Raw genomic sequence first — 22,245 nt, forward strand, 5'->3', positions numbered from 1 at the left:
GGGTGAACATCAGAATTCACCTGGAGGAAGGTGCAGGGTAAGAATCTATTGTGAGCTTTCTTCTAAGGATGCAGCACAGATTGGAAAGGACCTCCTCTGCACTATAAATAAGAATGTTTTTAAGGCACTTTTCACTGAGTTATTTAGCAGTTGGTTGGGAACAGCTGAAGGAATCCAGATCATCATCCTTTCCAACTATTAAGGCTTGGTAAGGCCAATTTGTTACTCTGAAGAACAGAAAGCAAACTGTTACTTGAATATTATCAAAACACTGATTGATTGATCCTGGGAGAACAGAGTTATTTCCAAGCAGCGCTGATCTCAAAACATCTATTGCAAATTTTCATTCTTTGTTACAAACACTAAGGAACTCTCTTTTACATAGCACAAATTGTTTGCATCGCAAAACAACACAGTCATTGTACTTTCACATAACTGTAACTATTCTTTCCTCATTCTACCCACAAATAGTTTCTTGTCAACAATAACAAAAATCTATCATAGAATCAGAGTACTTCCAAAGAAAATAAAGGAAAACCCACTAATAATGTAACTTAAAGAACGCAAATCAATAAACAGATTTCTGCTGAGTTTTATGAGGAACTCCAAATAATTATTTCTGAACTAAAACCTACCCAACAAATGCTAAAGCAGTATGAGAAACCTAGCAGAAAATATACAGTGCTTTTGACACTGTCACACAGCTTTAATTACCTGAAATACACTAATGGTAGAATTTAATGACTTCAAAGCTCAAGCTTTTGGAGTAACAACTATACAAGCTATACTACAGTCTCTTTTCCTTTCTGATAGAGCCTGAGCTTCCATGAGGTGTACACAGAAGTCCCTTAGTTTCAAAGCCAAGGCACACAGTCTGAGTGTGTTACTGTTCAGACTGTCAGAAGAGGCAAGATACCTGATGTTAATGTATCACTTTCCTTTTTTGGTTATGCTACATGACACAGCAGTGATTTTTCTTTCAATCTTCAAGGCAAATACAATAAATGTCCTCATCAAAGAAAGGAAGAATGAATATGCAGGAGGAATCAGGACTTTAAATGAAGGATGACTGTTCAATAAGCTCCTAGTGTTTACTTTCAGTGAAAATGTAATAATGGAACTTAAAGATATTCAAAAGCAAAGCACTGTATCTTAAGTGGGTAGACAGAGGGAAAACCAAAGAAATACTGTGAAACTGCATGCATGCCCTTCGAAAGTATTTATATAGGTATGTGTGCATATATGTATGTGTGCATATATGTATGTGTGCATATATTTGTGCATACATGTATATGTACACACAGACATACACCAACATTCTTTCCTTTCCTTTAGGAAATGGTAGATACGTGCATTAGTCAAATTGAGAAAGTACTCAGATAATTCACAGATGCAATGAGATTGCCTGCAACTTTGTCTAATAAATCGTGTTGTCTAATCTCATTGCATCTGTGAGTTATCTTGTTTGTTCTCCCGGCCAAGTTTCATTTCTATATCTTGCAACCAGAAGATAAATATCTTAAGAACTGGGTACATTTGCCGCAAACACTATGTGGTTATATATGGGATGGTTTCATCTTTGGTGTTTTAGAAAAAGGAAACAGCCAGGCTACCACCTCCACTAAGTGAAAAAGCAATACTAAACAGAAGTTTAGTTACCTAAATAAACTGACAAGCACTTCTTAAATGACTCACAGCTTACATACATTAGCTTGTGGCAGCATTATGGAAAATGGACAAAATTAAGACCACCTACTACACAAAAGAAAGGTTAAAGACTGTGCAAAAAGCAAAATGAATGATTAAAAAGCCGGGGGGGAGTGATGACTTCTCATTTAAACTGTGCATAGAAAAAAGAACCAAGTCCTATCCCTTCTGTGCCTGAGCAGCTCTTTGAAATGATATGTTTTTACTTGTCTCTGCTTGGTTCCATTTTCCTAAATTGGTGCAGACCAAACACAGAGACAACATAGACAGATCATTTACATTTCACAAATCCAAGAAAACTCCAATTATGTCTAACCAAAAGTAGAAAGTGTTCAAATTGCAGTATTTTATTCATACAGACTTGTTATCTACCTAGGCTCCAAAAAGGCAAAAATTACACTGAGTTACAGGAGAGAAGGGGTTAATTCTGAGCTACAGGAAGGGCCAACACGTTAATTCACATCTCTTTTTCAACCCCCGAAAAAAGTACTGGTTCCTTGCCGTAAAGACTTTAGACACCATGTTAATCTCCTGATGGCAAAACTTTATCTGCCAAAGTCAAACACTGCATGCCATTGATTTTAACAGCTTAAGTAGTGAACCAGGACTTCCCAACAATTCTGGTGGAACTGGTGGTGCAGCAAGTTACGTCCTCTCACAGCATTTAGCCAGTAATCAAACACTTGAAAAAGGAGGGAAGGAGGAGCTTCTCAAGGGGAGATAATGTAATACTCACTGAAGAGATCTTCTGGTATCTTAGAAGTTGACGGCATTATAAAATCTGGGGGGCTGATGTACCTTTTTCGCTTTGACCCCTCTCTAGCTAATATCCCCACTGGTTGTCTTAGCAGCAATACTAATGAGCACTAGAGCGTTTCACAGCTAAAGCGCATATTACAGAATCTTCTCATTCTCTCCTCCAATACTTTTTAATACATATATGCCTTTTCTTCCTGGCACCGTCCTTTTCCCTTTCCTCTTTTCTCTGTTTTATGCTTCACTTTGATATTCTTTCCATATTTCTGGCAAATTTTCATTTCAGATTTTAGAACTGCAGAATACGACAAAGAAGTAACAGTGGATTCTTTGCAAATTTTACAAAGGCCAAACTTGGACTGTAGTAAAAGAACTGTAAAAAGCACAGATAATATCCTCAGAAAAGTACAAAAAAAGCCTACTTCATTAAGTTCCAAATTATGCAGAATTTATTCATTTTATAGTACACTTTCCTAGATGAGAGAAACCTCCTCTGAAATGGAATTGGTAGGTTTTTCTAAGCTTTCCAAATCACTATATCCTATTGACAATATAATGCTGCATGTGCTGAATCCTCAAGGAGTTAAAAAGAAGGAAGGTTCATGTATCAACCTACGTTTTTCCATCCAAAACAACTGGGACCAACCTTGAGATTACTGGTTTTATTTTTAACCAAGCACAGATGAACAAAGTAGGTTGCATGCACTGTATTTGGGATTCTTTCCCATACTCATGAGATAGTTAAGAACTGAAAATCTGATTGAAGCCTAGTTTCCACAATGACAAATGACAAGAAAATATCAAAACATTTAAGAAAAAGGGAGGAGAAAAGTCATCAGTAGTCACTGTGGCTGAATACATCCACCATGATAGGATGCACATTTTTCATGATACATTGAACATTGTGATTAAAATCAAATACTTGGCACAACTCAGAGAAATGGGAAGATAAAACTGCCATCAAAGTATTACGATAAAGCATAGTGTTTTTCCTCAACCCACAAGATAATTGCTGAATATCATATGGACATGGAAATAAGAACATTTAAAAGTCTGCATTTTTTAAATTCAGCATTCATCACAAATATCTAAATTTACTGACATATCTCATAACCTTGGGAAGAAAGGTTTGGATTTATCAAGATGCCTTTTATTTCCCAAGCCAACCTGTGCAACAGAGAACTGATAGTCTCCAGGGAAACCAAAATCTTCTCGGTAGGTCATGCCTGTATGCATTTTATATGCAACGCTTTGCATTATATACACAGAAAAGGACACACAGCTTTAGAAACTCTTTAAGGCTTTATTCAAAAGTTACCTGCTGGTTTCTATTTCTCTTCATTTCAAATCTCGTGTTTCACATGCATTTTCCCCTTCTGTTATAATAGGTGTTTTTAGTCTTTCTTGTAAAATCTTATTTAGGATGATACTGTGTGCCAAGTTTGTTTGATTTGTTTTTTATTTTAAAGCTAGAAATGGATTTTTTCCAATCCTGTCACTTAAGTCTATATATTACTCTATTTCAGATGTTCTCATTTCTTGACTACATCAACCAGCAACATTCCTTTTCTTCAAAAGGCGGTGGTACACACTAAGCACTTAAGTTTCAAATTAGAATAAGCATCATAGTGACTTTCATCTTTTTATCTCTTTCCTGGCTCAAGACATTTTATTTTTTAGCTGAAGAAAAGACATGTCCAAATTATGCATGTTTTTCATTTGGAAGATAAATAACATGAAATGTAACTTCTCAGCGCTCTTTTGGCGTTCCTTTAAATCAAATTCTCCTATTTGGGAAATCCTGTAATTTTTCATAAATATCTGTCAAATTGTTTTCAGCTTTACTGGCAAAATTAAATAAATGTTAACATAGCCAAAAATGTAACATACATAAGCAAGCAGAGTTACTTGAAACTATATTCTCAATTAGATTCTGGCCCCAGGTTTGGTTATGTTTGAAAAAGAAAGTTGGGCAAGAGAATGCTACATGATGAAATTCAGTATAAACAGGAGATATTCAGGGGCAGGTAAATTAAATTCAGAGGAAAAGGAGATACAATACATTTGGATTGTTTTTAAACACTCTACCCTGTAGTGATTCTAACAGAAACACTTCTGTGGGCACCTATACAAGACCCAGAACACACAACAGCTGTTAGATTATAAACAGAGAAAAAACTGATCCGTTGAACTTCCCAGGAAAACCCCGAATTTTAAAAGGGAATAAAAAGTAAATTAGATCTGTCTTCATTTCCAGTCGTTAGGCCTGATAGGGAACTGCAGTGAAAAGCCAAATGCAAAACATTCTCCAGAAAGTATTTACCATTCCTCTCAGCTCTCCTGTCCACACATCTACTTTTTGTTCAGCTGTATTGATAACAAGAATATACTCCCATCACTGGAAATTATGAGAATACCTCTGTTAGAGTATGTGAATTTCATGTGAAGAGTCTGTGTCTGGATAGACAGATATTTAAATTTAACTGTCTCAGCAGACCTCATATCAGCCTCACAGGACTTGCCCTCAGTACCACCACTGAGCTGTACTTGGAGATCTCAGCTACGCCATAGCATCAAAGGGAGCAACCCAGTTAGAACTACAGCCTTTTCTGGAATTCGCAGCAAAACAGGCCTGAAGAGGAAGAACTTGTGATCCAAATCCTCACTGTTTAAAACTGTCACAGGAAACCCTGTCTCCAATGGCACACTTAACGTGTGAAGATTTGTGTGTGAATGTATGAAAATACACAGTGGCAGCAATCCCTATCAAATAATTTCTCCAAAGGTCCCAGATTAATTCAGCATATGCAAGAGCCATATATTACCCCATCTGCGATTTTTAGCCTGACCACATAAACTAATTATAGAAGGTATAAAGCTAGAGCCACCAAATCAATCAGTTACTCTGCAGCAAATTAGGCAATGTTGTGCTTTAGAAATGAGGTAAGGGTGAGTTACAGCTATAGCAAAGAGGACCTACTTTACAGTCAATGCTCATTGGATTTGCTGACTCTACTGGTACACAAAAGTGATTAATGATCTGATTAAAACCAGTACTAAACATTTTTTGCTACCTATGTCACTATATACAGTGCTATCATACAAATCCCCCCTCAAGTTTTTTTCCATTAGCATAGCTAATCAAGAGTGATTCCACTGAAGAGGCTTTTGTTCTCCAACCTGACTGCAGCTGCATTCTCCTCCTTTCTTCCCACCCCTTCGATTCCTCAGCTGAAGAGCAACAGTGATTTGTGGCTCTGCTGGAGCAATGCATTGCTTGCTGGCCAGCGAGCTGTCACCAAGGCAAGTGTGCATGGCTTGGTTCTCCTCACCTTTCCCTAATCGATACAGATGTCTGTCTTCTACCCAACAGACAGCTTCCACAAAAGTAGGAGCAGCCTAATCATCTTGAAAAATTTCTAGCAAATTGCTTTGAAATTGTGCGGTTATAATTATTTGGAGGAATGAGACAGACAGACTGTGAGCCTTTTTTAACTCTCGTTTCCCTAGGAAACCGGTTCAGAAACAAAACAGAAAAAGCCATCACACTACCACCCCCAAACCCTCCGAAAAAATACCCTTCACAAATAAAGGCCTGGAAAGAAAATCCTGCTAAAGGTATTATGGGATATTGCCTTCTGTAACACCTCTAACGGTGTATTTAACAGCGATAAAGCTTTCACAGAATACTGAAAACTACTAGCAAGCAATAGTTCACCACTGGCACCTAAAAGTAGTATGTCATTGCCAAACACACCACAGCACTTCAACTTGGCAAGAGCACTTGATAGAAAGCCAAAGAGTAGTGGAAAAGGCTGTTAAAAGTTAACAAAGCACTTCCCAAAAGTACTGCTTTGTTTTTTTAAGCAAGTCTGCTAGAGCATGGGTGATGGATTTACTAAAGAAAAAAGTTTTCCTTGGCAAAAAACCCTGCTTTTTCTGCTCAGAGCAAATTTTCCTGTCATTCTCCAGAATTTGAACTCCTACTCGCTTGTTTCAAAAAAAATGTGGCCAGTTTCTATTTTCCAGTGAAGAATTCCCACACAGTAATACTGATAGCAAGCAAATCTATTGTTTAATATGGGTCATGGGAAAACAGCCACAAATTCAAGCATCATTAGAATGGAACAACTAAAGCCAACTTATATATATATATATATTTAAATTTTGCAATAAAATGGTTGTTGTTGCAATTTTGTTTGCAGAAGGTAGCAGAGTATTTCTCCAAATGTTTACGAGAAGGCATAATTTTACCTTAATTTCTCAGTGTAGTTGTGTCAGAAAAAGTGTTGCATCTAAAATATTTATTGTGAATTGGAAGATAAGCAGCAGAGATACCTTATCTTCAAAGCTGCCAAAGAATGAGTTAATGAAGTTATTATAATCTAATCCCAAAGTAATAAGTATATGCAATAAAGATGTAACAGATGTCTTGTCCAACAGGGACAGAATTCCTTCATGGTATGAAGGTGGTAATTAAAAAGCACTATGTAGACAATCTTCAGATTTAAGACTTTCCCTTACTCCTGGATAGGATCCCCTTCAGATTAGTGACATCAAAAAATTACTTTCATAAATGCACATTCTTACTGATTAAATAATAAAATACAGAAGCAAATAAACAGGTCAGTTTCTCTGCTTTGCAAGGAATAGAAAATAATCTTTCTAGGTGGCACAGTGGTGCATGAGGATGCATATTCAGAGCCAGCATACAACAACAGAACTGTTCACAATTGTTCTTGTCAGCCACTGCTAACACAGACAATACCTCAGGAGCAAACCTGTGAATGTGTGTAAAGCACAATGCCTCTATGCCTTGACTAACACTGTTTTATCAGAGGTCCTAATAATGCCCGAGAAGGTCACAAGCAATCTCATGTGGCTCTAACTTCTAATCACACGATAGTCCATGTTAAAGACACTTTCATTTCTCTCCATTCCTAAATATTCTGCAAAACAGAGAATCATTTCTAAGTTCTCTTTAGGTCAAGAAGGGCCAGACCTGCTACTGGCTCATAATGAAAAATATCAGTGATAAAACAGTCTGAGTTTTCATCAGTCATTTTGGAAGGGCTCCCTGGAAGTATATATTGATGAGCAAACCAATTTTGCTCCAAAATTTACTATAATGAAAAAACTAAACAAACAACAAAGCCGACAAGCAGTGTAAGAGTGCAGCTTGAAAACAAAGTCTTCCAATTATGAAGTATTTTATTCAGTGAACATGTGGTGAAGAACAATGAAAATAATCCCACAGAATATGTACAATTTTATCTATTTGATCATTTGAAAGGCTTCATCAAGGCATTCAACCCAGCTGGAAAAATCTAGTAGAATAAGGACTGAGGAGAAAGACAGATGCTGCATCTGAGCTGAGCATTCCTAAGTAAATAAACAACAAACCAAAACAAAACAAAGAAGTGATTCTGACACAGTTCCAAACTTTGAGACAATAACTTAACAAAAGACCATTTATTCTGTCACTCTTTTCATTCTTTTGTTTTGTGATTTGAGATAAAAGTAGATGCTAATTTTTTTTGCTTACTAATAATCTGTACAGTAATTGCTAGTGAATTAACCCATGCAACTTAGCACTATTTGTCAATTCTTGTATCAGTTGTTATTAAGAAATTCAAGGAAACAATTGTTCAAATAAAAGAACACCAATAGAGGGCTTAGCAACCAAGGAACTACGGCAGTAGACTGCTGTTTATTTATATTTCACTAGTAACCATGTCTTGGCTTACTTCTAACTTTCTCAGAATTCCATCTATTTATCTGTAAACCTCATACCTCATTCTTTTTAAGATTTAAGGCCTTTTATCAATTCATTTGGAAATGCATGGCATCTTTAGGACTTCTCACATCCTTGATGTCTTTAATTTTTCATGTGCCACATAGTAAGCAGAAGCCTCTGCATTATCAGACTGAGATGAACTCTTTCAACTGACGAGTGTTTAACAGAGACAGGTAATATTTTTCCAGTTCTTAACTCATCTGATGACTGTCAAGCTTGTCTTATATGTGTTGATCAAGAGCTGCAGCTCACAGCAAAGGCTTAATGAGATTCACTTCCCCTTGAAAGGGCTGTTTCTTTCAAGAAGGATCTGAAGCGAATCACTGCAAGTCTCTAGTGGACATTATTTGGGAAGAGAAGGAAAGGAAAGAAGAAACTTCTTTACAATTTCAACTAAACAGAGCTCCATTGATATGAAATAAGCACGGTTTGCGAAAAAACAACTGGCTGGAAAAGCTTAAACCTGAAGTTCCTGTACAAGACCTTATCACAATGCATGGGTTACCGTTTACCGGTAAGGGCCATACCAAGTAGCTACAGCAGCTGAGTAAGCATCAGACCAAGCTGAAATTTCTCATATGCCACCTCATACCTGGGAAACCCCCTGATGCTACTGCTCATCCTAAGTTTATCATATAGCACAGTGTGTCACAAGTATGAAACCACTTGCAAAAGCACAACTACACACAAACCAAGAGCTTGGTGGATGTGCAAGTTATATCACAGAAAGCAAGTTGCGATTTCACACAGTAACTATGTCCAGGATATCACATATTTGATTTGTATGACTGTAATAAGATGAAACCAAGTCACTGAAACTTGGTTTAGTGTTTAAGATAAAGGCCAAAAATAATCATCACATGCCAAGGTTTTGCCAAGGTATGTGACTGAGTGCCAAAGGAGCTGGGTTGGGAACTGGAAGCAAGACTAGTACAATACTCAGCAAATGCTAATAAGTTCTTGTCCCCCACATGAACATTCTTCCAGGCTGCCTCATCACTTAAAGAGAAAGCCACAATCTGGAAGCCCGGATCAATCTTTATCAGCTTTGTAATATGTAATAGCTGTAAGACAGTGATGTTCAAACAGTGTTTCACCAAGGAATCACATTGCAGAGTTCTGAAATTGCTGCAGATTGACCATGAACCAGAAGGCAGGTGTCAGAAGCACCTGAAATGCAGCCCTAAACCAACCTAATGCAAAAAGACACATTACAACAGGCTCAGTTTGAGGTGTTTGCTTGGCACTACATTTACATCTTGTCCAGACAGAACACGTGTTAGGCGATCTATCACCTGTGCACATACACACAGGCACTGAAAAACCAGAAACAAAGGTCTCATGTCGATAATGCAGTATCACAGATATAGGATCAATGCCTCTCTCAGTACTAAGTCAAGGTACAGAAAAAGCAGGCCAGGCATTCACAAACAAAACCCATGCAAATACTGTAAGAAGACTAACCTAGAAGACTAAGTTAGCACTTGATACACAACCATTAAGGTTTGCAAACTGCATTACTTTGCTGAGCACAATATTCATAATCTTATTTAAATTGCAGTCACAATTATGCTTGTTGCTAAAGCAACAATACCTATTTACCAAACTGGGCAAAGAAAACAAGAAAGCCTGCAGTTTCCATGCACAATAGAAATGATAGATATAAACCACCTGTATGTTGTCAGGTTATCCTTCAGATAAAATTTAAATCAAATATTGATCCTTCTTAGGAATGACGGCATTTAAGGTTTAAAGTAGCCGCTCCCTGTTTAGTAATGAATTAAGTCTAACGCACTCAGAAGATGTTTTCCGTGTCACATTCAGATTCAAAGAACAAAAGCAGTTGTCATGGAAGACCCAAAAGTGATCTGAACCCAGAAATGTAAGTTGTCTTCTTCAGTACAAGACCATGTGCCTGCCCGTGTGTGATACCATGTGTTTTATGCAGGAAGGAACTCAACAGCAAATCTTGTCAGAATGACAGCCGCAGTCCCTGCTGGGCTTCATTGGTTTCAACGCAACAAAAATGCATCCCTCTGGCATCAGAAAGCTCCCAAAACACTGAAAAGTCATGCAATGCCACATCTTCTCTTCCTATTAACAAGCCAAATTATATATGTCCCTCCATTTTTACTGTCTACCATCACCACCAAGGCTCTTCAGTTTGTGTATTCAGCTCCTCCTGGCCCCTGATATTCTTTCCCTATTTTATCTGCTCTACTTTCTCTTAATGCCTCCTCCTTTCTGAAGACCTTGTCTCTCTTCCCACCGTGTATGAGTGCCCACATCCATCCTGGCAACAAAGTGTGCAGAGCATATGGAATGTCACACTAACACAGTCCTCTCAGGCTTCCAGACACAGAGAGATGCTGCTGTGAAACCCCTTCCCTATTCAAACACAGTCCCCAAAATCACAACAATGGCTCTATACACACCATTTGGGGTCTTCATGCCCATGACCTACAACAGCATGGGTCCATGCCAGGGTGGTTCTGCCTCTCTGGAGAACATAGCAATAGGTGCCCTTCCCTTCTGCACTTGGTGACATGCTGCCTTAGAGGAGCAGCAGCAGCAACAGTCCTGCTCCTGAACTCCTCTCAGCTGAATGTGGGATCCTCTGCAGAGAGGATTTCAGTATGCAGCCTGCAGACAGGGTGCATACCTCCCATGTTCTCCCCATGACTGTCAGCACAGTGGCAGACACCCAAGCTGGGCTCTGCCATTTAGCTTTTGTTCCAGTTAATCTCTGGACATGCTGGTCCGCTGGGGAATGTTTCTGGTGTGGGCCATATCAGCACCCCATCACCCTTTTTTCCCTATTTTTGTCCCTGCTCCAGAAGTTCCAGATGTCTCTTTCCCTCCTTTGCTTTTCACTCCCGTTAGGGTCATGCTGGTCTTCTCTGGGAATAAAGTTGGCAAAAGCATTGCACAACTTTTTCAGATCCACTGCTGTTTAGCTGCAGCTGTGCCTTCCACTTTATCAGCACAGAAGCCTGAAGTGCACACATTTTCTAGGGTTCAGCAGCAGGAAAGCTGTGGCAGGGAGCCTGGTCTAGGGATGTTACAGCTCATCACAAAGCTGACAGACATCTTGACTGCTGTATTTTTTTGTGGGAAAGAGTGTAGACGCAGTATTTAGGATTGAAGGATTCTGGCTATGAAGACCCTTCGAAGCTTCGTATGAGCTGACATGTCAGCTGAGTGTTGACAGCCTACAGAGCAGCTGACAGGACACAGTCCTGCTCTGAATGGCGTGCTTCAGCCAAAAGCCTAGGAACAGGACTGGCAGGCCATTTCCTCTGCAAGCTAAAAGGAAAGCAGGGAAGGAACGGATGCTTCCCAGAGAGAGATGCATGTTTCCTTGCGGAGAACAGGGAAGAGTTGATCTTCACACAGCAGGACTTAATCAGCCTGTACTATCTCCCTTGTCCTTACAAGTCTCTCCTCTCCAAGCCAGGGGAGCAGCACAGACTTTATCACTCTTCCCTTTGTCAGTTCTCCCTCCTTTGTCACTTCTCAGAAGAGCAGGGCACAGGATTCACTCTCACTCCTCCCTTTTCCTGCGTGCTGTGCTGCTGCTACTTTTCAGCTGTGCTTTTCCCTAGCAAGCAACCCAGTCCCAAGTCTGCTGGGTTTCCTGAGGGCCACTAACCCAGCAGACAAAGGCATTTGCCAACAGGAACAAAAAGTCAAAGCAGGCACTGACAGTCAGGGAAGAGACAAGGTAACTATGCCCACCTGAAAGGTATAAACGGTCAAATGCCACCAGGAAAAGGGTGAACCTCTTCACTTCTAGACATGCAGCTCTGCTATGCCTCTCTGCAAGGGCAGTGTTTGAAACACTGTTTGGAGGATGGGATTGCATATCCTGATCATGACTTTGTCCGCTGCAAATTTGCCCTCCCTCGCCAAACTGGTCAGCCACTGACCAACAGGTCCTGCAATCACAGGACGCCATAGGATGACAGCCAGACCTGTGACAGCAGGTTTGGACTCCCAGAATTTTGAAGACTAATGGCAAAGTCTGTCAGTAGCTTGTAACAACAGCAAGTTCTGACCCACCACACCATTAGTGCAGAGAGGCAACCACTAGCCCAGCCAGTCCAACGTTAATGTCACACATCCATGGTACCCTCCAGTGGATGAAGGGCAGAGCACAAAGAGTGAAAGCTCAAGAAAGTAAAGGACAGTCCATGTCTTCATCCTCAGACAAAAACACGGAGGGAGCAGGAGGGAGTCAGCTCATCTGGAGTATGCTCACACAGCAGCTGCCACAGCTGCAGGAGGATGCTCATCATTTTTGACACTGGCAAAAAAGTCAGAAGTCATAAGGCAGTGGGTGCAATGGTAGCATGTATGGAAAATCAGGAACAGAAAACAAACCCAGAGCAGAAGTAGAACAGAAATTAGACTTGCTTCTGCATGTGAAATCTCTTGACAAGTGTCACTGGCAGAGGCAATGACAAGCTATAGTCATCTGCATCACACAGGCACTGGAACAAAATAGCACGTCCTAGAGTGGCTCCCAGAAGGGCTTGTAAGCCAGAAACCAAACACAGTTCAGTTACCTTTCCCTCAGGCTGCTTTGAAGCACATGCAGTGGGATGTTCAGTGTGCAGGAGGACACTAAATTTTGTTCAAAGTAAAACCTTCAAAATACATTCAATGCAGTGTGAACTCCCCAGAAGCAACTGCTCCAACTTGGCTGTCTATCCCTCTTGCACCACACTGCTGGCTTGAGATACACACAGCCTGATACCAGCCAGTGCCTTTGGGTCTGACACCAAGAGTCTGTTATAGGTTATTTGAAATAGCTAGATGTCCATACTGTTTCCGTCATAATAGAGACTCTTCGTTCTTCATAAAGGAAGATCAGAAAAATAAATGCAAACAGAAATAATCCCACACAATCTAGGTACATCTCCTCAGCATTTTTTTTTCAGCACAATCAAAAGTGACTTCTCACAGTCAAGAGCAGCTGATACCAGCAATTCCCATTTTCTCCCAAAGGGGTTATGGTATCCCCCACTTAGGATTAACCAACTCTATGTCTTTCATTTGCACGAGATTTTAGCCAAACAACAACACTTATTTACAAGGTAAATGATTAAGAACTCCATTAAAATTAAAATATTGCACAGATTTTATATATCATCTTTTATCTGGCTGATGTCAAGGAAACTGTAGTAACAAGTGCTGGAAAGACTAAGCAGATTACTACAGAGATGGCTTCAAATCACTTCTATGCCATAATAAAACCATAAGCCATTTATTACTCAAAGTTACAAGCCACCGTGTGATCCCCTGTTCCAGTTAAACACAGGGGAAGTTTGTTTCTAAGAAAACAGGATTGGGCCCCTGTGACTTGAAGAATCTCACCCTTCCATCAGAAATGCCTGTCTATCAGCCTTGCAGACTGCCAAGTCCAGCTCTTTGGCTCTTGAACAGCATCACAAGAACGAAAACCACATGCAGATTAGAAAAATGTACAAACCCAGAGGCAAAAGAAAAGACAGGACCACTTAGATCATGAGCAATTCCTGAGAAAAAGACATGGAAGTTCAGAGCTCTTTTCAGACAGATCCAGAACTATTTTTCCATGATGTGAGTGAACTACAACATTCATGTATGTGTGATGTATGGTATGCACCTCTTGTAAAAATTAATTAACTACATTAAGAAGAAGCTTCAGCTAACACAGTAGATACAATAAATGACTGCATGGTAAGAATGGAGTATTGTAGCTACCCATTCTTCAGTCTAAGAATGGGTACAGAATAGGAAAGTTAGCACAAACATGACTTTTGCAGCAGCCATATTTTTTCACAATGTGGAACATGCATAAATAGAAAACATCCTGCAGATGTTCCTTCCTTCCCTAACCCATTTTTCATTGGCACGTACCCATTGCCCAACTACACATGCACAATCCATGGAGAAAAGTGGCTATTCCATTGCTAGATTTATTGGGGGTGAGAGTCCATAAAAGCATTTAAAAGAAAACCACATAACCATGTTTCCAATCACAGTTTGAAAATACAGTACCAAAAAGCATGCTCTTTAACATATTTGAGACTTCTAATACACATAGCATGTTGTATCTAAGCTTTCATCTAGCCTGTAATGTACTATTCCAACAAAAAATAGCAATGCCACAGTTCAGCTGAATTTTGAGGCGGCAGGCAATGCCAGCAAATTACAGTTTTTTCCATCTGAAGGTATGTGAAAAGTACAGGTTTTTTACAGGTACATAACTGTTATAATATGGCTAGAAAATTTAATTCATAATATTGACTAGCTCTTGCTTGAGCTTAAGTGAGAAGGGTGCTCTGGAGGCCATGATCTAGCTGCCAGAGCACTTGACTTCCAGGGACACTATTCTGTCACAGTCATCACAGGTCTTTATCTCAAGCTCTTTGTACTTTCTGTTCTAGTACAATTAAGTGTAGCCATAAAGCAAAATGGAAAAGATTGAATGTTCATGTCCTCATGAACTACCCCCTCAATAATATAAACGTATATCCAATACATGTGTATTACACATGCTACTGATGTACAGATAAAGATATGCTTATTCATATAAAGAGAGAATGTGTGCATACAGGTACCATTAACAACAAACCAGAGACCGTAATTATGGAAAGTAAAGCTTGCATTTGGAAACTAGAATATTTCTAACAGATTCTACTTGAGTTATGCAGCCTTATTAAAAAGGCAACCATGGTAAAGAAGTTCAAATTATTTCCTAACAATTCTTTAAAGCAATTACATTTATGATGTAATTTACTGCATTTATTAAACTACTAACATATGGAATGCTCCTTTTATGTCAAACTGCAAGTTTCCCAAGACACACAAATAAGTCTTATAAACTGCTATAGCATGAACATTCCATTTTGCTGTGCCTTCCAGTGGCAAGTCCTGAAAGGTTACATATTACTATAGACTGTAATTCATTTGAAACAGAATACCAAGAGAAGCCAAAAAATTTCATTTCTTCGTGTTTGTGTTAATAGAGAGGACTGAAGCCCAGATCCAGCAACCTCTTTATGCCAATTCTTTTCATCATGTGCATGATCAAACTAAAAGTTTGATCAAACTAAGTTGAATGGGATATGCACACGGACAAAGCTTAAATGAAGGAGAAGCATTAGCAGAACCTAGGCTGCACAGAAGTAAGCCACTGGCCTCTTCTGCTCATCGTCTTACTGCTGTGAACCTGTTACACATGAATCTCCTTTGAAGCAATGTCCTAGTCTGTTGTAGACAATCTATACATAGTCTGGCTCAAACTATCATACCACAGTAATACCCTAACAATATTTGGCTGTGCTAATTTTATTTCATCACTCCTGAGGACAAAATGGTGGTAACAGACCTGATCTACCTGAAACACAAAATGGAATGCTAATTTCATTTATGTTCTTTTGCTTGCAGAAATGAAAACAGGAAATTAAATAACTTCACCAATGGGGAAACAACTGCTTTTACTAATCTTAAATAGTAACACCTGCAAATGCAGGGTTTCTTCTTTTTTCAGCTGTACAGTCACTTGCTTGGAGAAGCAGAAGGGTTCTGTGTGGTTTTCATGGTGGAGTTTTTTAAGTGAATGGTGAAGAGAAACAGAAAGCAGAAGCCAGGCACAAATAACTGCTTAATGCAATATAAAAATTACCGATAGGAAGAGACAGTAATCACTGAAGTCAACAACAAATATGTTCTGTAGCAAACAGAATTTCCTGATTAAAAAAAATGCATACATATGCTATAGGAAAAATGCCTCCTCAATCCTTAACTCAGACACTTTCCAGCGCATGATGCTTCCAAGTTCCTATTAGACGACTTCTTTACCCCCTTTGAGAGGAAAACTGGGGTGTTTTTTTCTTCAAGCCTACATACAACTGAAATGTAATCCAAAATTCAGAGTATGCGCATATGGAAATATTTCTTTAACTACTGATAATAATATAATGTCTTTTATAAAGGTTAATGCATTATTTGTGTTTTGTATTAGAAAAAAGCAATAAAATTCAATCAAAAGCCCAGCCACAGCAGTTATAAGACTCTAACAAATAATTTTTGAGCAGTAGAGCTGGCTCCAAAACATTATTGTGTAGTATCTAGAATCTTGTCAGAACTTGAAATATAGATACACGTCCAAATTTTATACATATATGCATGCATATAAATATATATATACACATATGTATATAGAAAATGGGTCAAAACAGGTTTTATGTGTGTAGTAAACTTATAATACTAGGCGTATTGGCCTGGTAAAATATATGTACTTAGGCCATAACACTTAAAACACTCAAGCAAATATAGGATGGAAACATTGTAATGTAACTAATAACTTTTCAAATAATTTTCTTCGGTTTGATTTTTTTCTTTTTGCTAAAGACAGAGATTCTTGCCAATAAGCATAGAAACCATACGCCCTTGTATTCACACTGTAACTTTGGAACTTCTTTGGGACATGTGAAGTATTGCTATTTTTCATTCTGTCAGTCAAAACATCTGGATTTTAGTGGTTTTATAGCACAAAAGGCTTGTTCAGAGTATAGCCTTTCCCCATTTTAAAAAATTTATACCCTCATTTCACTCTCATCACATGGCCAGCATATGTTTCATGCCAACTCTTTTCAAGGGCAAAACCTGTCATAACTCATCAGGCCAATGAATTACTATAGGAATGTAAAGCAAAGCAAAAAGATTCAATCAAATCAGTAGGAAAAAAGAAAAACCACAACCAAAACCAAACCCTAAATACCAAAAAACTCTACACTATTCTGAGGAGAAGGGAAGAGATAAATAACAATCAGATTCCTGGCTTCTCTCAGAAGGTCATCATAACTGAAAAGAGGTGGAAGTAAAGAAATAAAGGATGAAGAGGGAGAGTTTCAGTACGTCCTGTAACTGCCAGTTAATTTTTCCAAAATAAATCCATCAGATAAGAGCAGGGAAGGAATGCACATTATGTAAATACTTCTCTTTCAAGCGAAACAATGAAACAAAACAGCTTGCCCCAGAGAGTCACTGCTGAAAATGCGGTTGCTTTAAATGGCTGTTTCATTTGTCAGCACATTTCTTCAAGTTCGCTCATCATTTGCTTCTAATTTCCAATAAAGCTTGGATATAAAAAGGTACAATAGGATCATTATTCAGCTCTTTTTACTTATACGGAGAGGGATGCAAAATAAACAACAGTTTACTTTGGGGCAGGTGATATAATCTCTTGGGTTGTTTTCTTCCAGTAAAGGCCACAATTAATCTTTTGCAGCTTTGTACCAAAAGGTTTGCTGCAACATTAACCTAATGCTGCCACCTTTGAGTTGCCTCAATTTTTTTAATGTTATAAAATTCAATCATTCCCACTTAGCATTCGTATTGTCTCAAAGTCAACAAGAAGGCAACCAACTGAGGAACTCTGAAGCGAGGATTAGCCAGCAGAGAGCTAGAACATTCAAATAGCAGATAAAGGTAGTGTACACCCTCTTCAAGGCATTACCCTGCACCCCTTGCATGCCACCTTTGGGAGTAGTGGGTCTGTGAGATAGAATGACTTGGACAAGCAGCAGAAGAAATGACTGGGGGTAGAAACCTGTCAGACAAACCAGCTGAAGATGGAGATGATGCAGGACTAGACTGTACAGTTATTGATGAGCCTGACTCTGAGGGAATGAGCCTTTCAAGATGACAGTGAGGTGGGTAGAGTTGAGCTGGATGAGCACACCAGGAAAACACACCAAGCTACATGTTACAGGGACAGGAGCCTAGTAGCTTACTGATGCCAACAGGGAGCACCTCCTCTAGTATTTTGCTGACCCAGCAATGGGCCATCCAATTTACAAAGCTATTAATGGCTTCTTGATGAGTAAAAATATGTGATGAAATTTATCCATTTAATTTGAGTGAAATCTGATGTGATTTCACCTGAGGGACAGCAGCAGCCCACAGGCTTTGGACAGTACAGATGACTAAAGAATAGATCACAGGATAACATTGTTAAGGGACAACACCAAAGAGACAGTGATTTCTTGGAAGAGGCCACCTCTGCAGGAGTAAGAAAGGTAAGGATCATAAGCAGACATTACAATGCCAAAAACTCAAAACAAGCATACCCACCTCAAGGTTTTGAAATGCCTTAGCAAAGTGCTTTTTTCCTCAAGTGCCAGTCTACACTAGATGACAACCTTTTGCTACTATCAGTTATCACACTTGCTCAAGAAGGACAGTGGCAAATCAAACCATTTAATTCTGAAGAGCCATGCAGATTATCAGTGTTGTGGTACACAACAGAAACTGATGGGTTCTTCATAGCATGCTTTCCTTGAAAGCTTGGGAAATCTTTCTCTAGACACTAGTATGTCAATCTTGTAACACTGGGAAATGTCAGAATGAGGTTTACACTTGCAACCTTAACTGTGTCTTTTGCATCTATGCATTATTAATACAGTATTTAAGTAAGTGATCAAATACTATTTTCCACTGGACATCTGCATCAGTGCTGAGCAAGGCTCAAGTCCGAAAAAAAATTGAAAGTATAATAAAGGAGCAGATTTCCTTATGTTCCTTCAGCTGTGTATGGCAGAAGCTAAATAATAACCAAAGAGAGCAAGCAAGCAAAGATAAGTTTCTGGCTAACATAGAGAAATGACCAGCAGGACATTATTTTATCCCTGTTTTCAACAGAGCCATGCTAAGGGAATGAGTTTGTAACAGTGTGAGCTGACTCAAAGAAGGTCCTACTTCTTTTCCTGACTGCCTACTCCCACCACTTCTACCAGCTCCAGTATTCTTCAGACCCTTCCACAAGATGCTGATCTGGCAGAGGATAACCAAATAGAAAGACTGCATAGCCTTCTGCCAGATCCATGAGTTAAATCAATTCACAGAGCTGACAGGAGGCAAGAGAGGGTAGCAGTATCTCCTCATGCATAGCTGCAGAAAACTTACGCTTAACAACAGCTGCTTTTAACACATGAAGAAATGCTAAGGACTTGGGAAACTTCTGGTATTAATCTGTGCATTAGATCCCACTTGTAACATGGAGATAATCACATCTTTCTCACCATCAAGATTAAGCGCCTGTGAGAGACACAGTTATCAGAGCAGTAAACGTTACAGAAACACCCCAGAGAAAAATGAGTACCTGCCTTTAGAGTCAGCCTCACTAGTGTTCTAAATAAGGGCTAGAATAAGGATGTAATAAAAGACTCCGCAGCCACTCATAATTTAGCCTGGCTTATTCTAAAAGCCTAACGAAGCAGAAAACCTGTGGAAAAAATGATGTCAGTATACATATACACACAGTGAAAGGGCTAAAGTAGGTTCACAGAACACAGTCTTCACAATCCAAATGTTCTTTTCACACAGCTGTGAGCATTTCATTTTCAGAAGCCCTGAATCCATACAGACATGGGTGAACCTTTCATCATTAACTCTGGTTATATGCAAAGATTATTTCTGAGCAAAAATATAAATGAACCAGTGATGCTGTCACCATTGAGAAAAACCTGGAATGCTATAACTCTACACAGTGCGACACTAGCCAGTAACATGAATAGGGAGGGAGCTGCATAACCACAGGCTGCTGCCCTGGCAATTCTGAGAGCACACAGTTGGGGGTGATCTTAAGGAAAAGGAGCAGGAACAGCAGCGACACCTCCTCCTCATTTGCTTGCCCACTGCCATGTTTCAGAGACTGGAGTGATGGGGATACAACATGCCAAAGCACAATTCAAAGGGAGCTGGATAGCTTTGGTGAGCATTTGACAGAAGTACTTCTACTTATAGTCTCTTTAAAACCATGCCTCCTAAAACCATAATAAAACAATCTCTGATGAGTAAGAAAAATGTGCAAGTACGCTTTACAACAAACCTATCAATTTAATCAGACTTGGAAAGTCTGGGTTTCATTTTTTGCTCTGTGCCAGACATCCTCTGTGCCTGAGGCAAGTCACACTGCTACCACTTGTACCGATTCTTCCTCCATACAGTAAGATGAGACTTCATGAGGTATCAGGAGAACACTAAAGCTTGTGAAGCAATCAGGCAGAACAGTGATGAGCATCCCAGAAAAGCCCACACAAACGTGTTCTCAATATTAATTCATTTTCACTAATGACACAACGCTCAGTACAGCTCAGTAAAAGTTGTCAAACTATCAAAGGACATGAACAGTTCAGTTTGAAATATAAATACATAAGCACAGAAACAACTGCAATACATAAACATGAAAAAAATCCCTCTCCCATTTGTTTGGTGCTCTCAATAACTGCAGTACACCCCCTTAGCGTAACAAAACCCACAAGAATCCATGAGTGTGGGAGATAGGCAAAGTCTGCGAAGACAGAATTTCTCAGCTCCCACACTGCCTACAAAAGCATGCTCCTGTCCAAACACCTATTCCAAACCTCCACCTTGTTCCAGATCCAAGTTCACTTGCAGCAAGTTTTAAAAACCAATTCCCGTTACCCTGGGCTGAACATACTGAACTGCACTAGAGGTGTCACATGCAGCACTTTGTCTCACAGAGTGAGAGACGTACCGCTTTGGCTTTTCCTTTGACCCGACTTGCAAAATCAAGAGAGCTAGCAGAACACTGCAGGGCAAAAGCATAGAGGCTCTACCTGGCATCCTGCCAACAAGCTGTAACAGATTTTGGTGCTGTGTTGTTTTATATATATAGCAAGAAGCAGGTCTCAGCCTTCTGCTCAAGCTTCAGATTTCCAAACGGTGTGAGGAGTAATTGCTTGTAGAACAGGCTAATTTTGAAGTGAAAGAGGGCACAGGCGATGGTGTGAACAATACTGGCAGAGATGCTTAATGTCAATCAGGAAGGAAAGAAATGGAGTATCTGTGGATTGTCATGTGGATTAAAGCAAGACTGCTTCAGACAGGAGAAAAAAAATTAAGGTAAAATTTGCATGAAACTGGACCTTCTGCCTTTTGGTGTTTTACACCTTCAGTGTCTCCCACTATCCCATTTCTACACACACGAGTGCATCTGTATTTGTAACCATGTAAGAGTTATTTAAGGTAAGTTAGCAAAACTGAAAACACTAACTTCAACATCCCAAAATACTCCTGGGGGAGCAGACGGGGAGGAATAAAAAAGAGCAGTGAAGTACACAACCTGGCAGACCTGAATAGCTTCACCATATGAAACTTGGATAAAATGCAAATTAAGGAAACAAACATCCAAATTAGAGTAACAAAATTTGAAAAAAGGGGGGGCGGGGTAGGAAAGAGTTTAAAAGAACCTAAAATCTGACAATCTATAAATAGCCCTATGGTTAAAAACGTACAGAAAATTCTCAATCACATGTCTGCCCATCAGCATTATGACTGAAGAGAAGATGTTTACTTAAAGAAACCAAAGACATTTTAAAAACTTCACTACTATTTAAAAACATTATGGAGTTATTAACATGTTCACGTGAATAGGAAAAAAAAAGTAAAGAAAAATATTGTGAACTTACTATCATTTAGTGTCGTGAAGTCCAGGAATCTATATTCATAGCAAACATCTATCTTGGTTTCTACCTGGGGCCTCTTCAAAGTTGAATAGATATTACCAGGTCGTTTTTCATCATGCTTCTCTAGTTTGTTCAATCCACAACCCATTTCAGCAGCTCCTGAGGCAGGGAAAGGGAAAAGGAAAAATGCATAAATGTCATTCATTTAGGCTTTTTCTTTCCAGTTCCATGCGCCACACTAGCACATTATGGGGACTTTTAGGTTTTAAATACAAACTAAAAAACTAAATTACAAACTATATGAAATAGTAGAATTAAATGCTCAGACAGTAACTGAAGTACAAACTACTCATATCAACTCTCAGGCATGCTATTATTTTATTGGAAAATTGACAGTTTAATGCATGTATTTTGCATCTTTCACATGCATTCAACAGTAAACTTTGGAAGACGCATACACCATTATAAAAAGTGGCTGAAAATGCAAAATAACTTGCTAAT

General features: G+C 39.1%; 1 protein-coding gene across 1 annotated transcript in view; it reads right to left on the minus strand.

Annotated features, from left to right (window-relative positions):
* The window catches only part of RFTN1 (raftlin, lipid raft linker 1), a gene marked incomplete at both ends in the record, with an annotated part of 86,353 nt that extends 64,461 nt beyond the window's left edge, over positions 1 to 21,892 (minus strand). Inside the window, one exon of the mRNA XM_080611379.1 lies at positions 21,748 to 21,892. Coding sequence (XP_080467505.1) covers positions 21,748 to 21,892 — 145 coding nt within the window. The remainder of the gene's footprint in view (positions 1 to 21,747) is intronic.
* Between the last annotated feature and the right edge of the window lie 353 nt (positions 21,893 to 22,245).

This window comes from Psittacula echo (genome assembly GCF_963264785.1).
Source record: "Psittacula echo genome assembly, chromosome: 2".
In the NCBI taxonomy this organism is placed as follows: Eukaryota; Metazoa; Chordata; class Aves; order Psittaciformes; family Psittacidae; genus Psittacula; species Psittacula echo.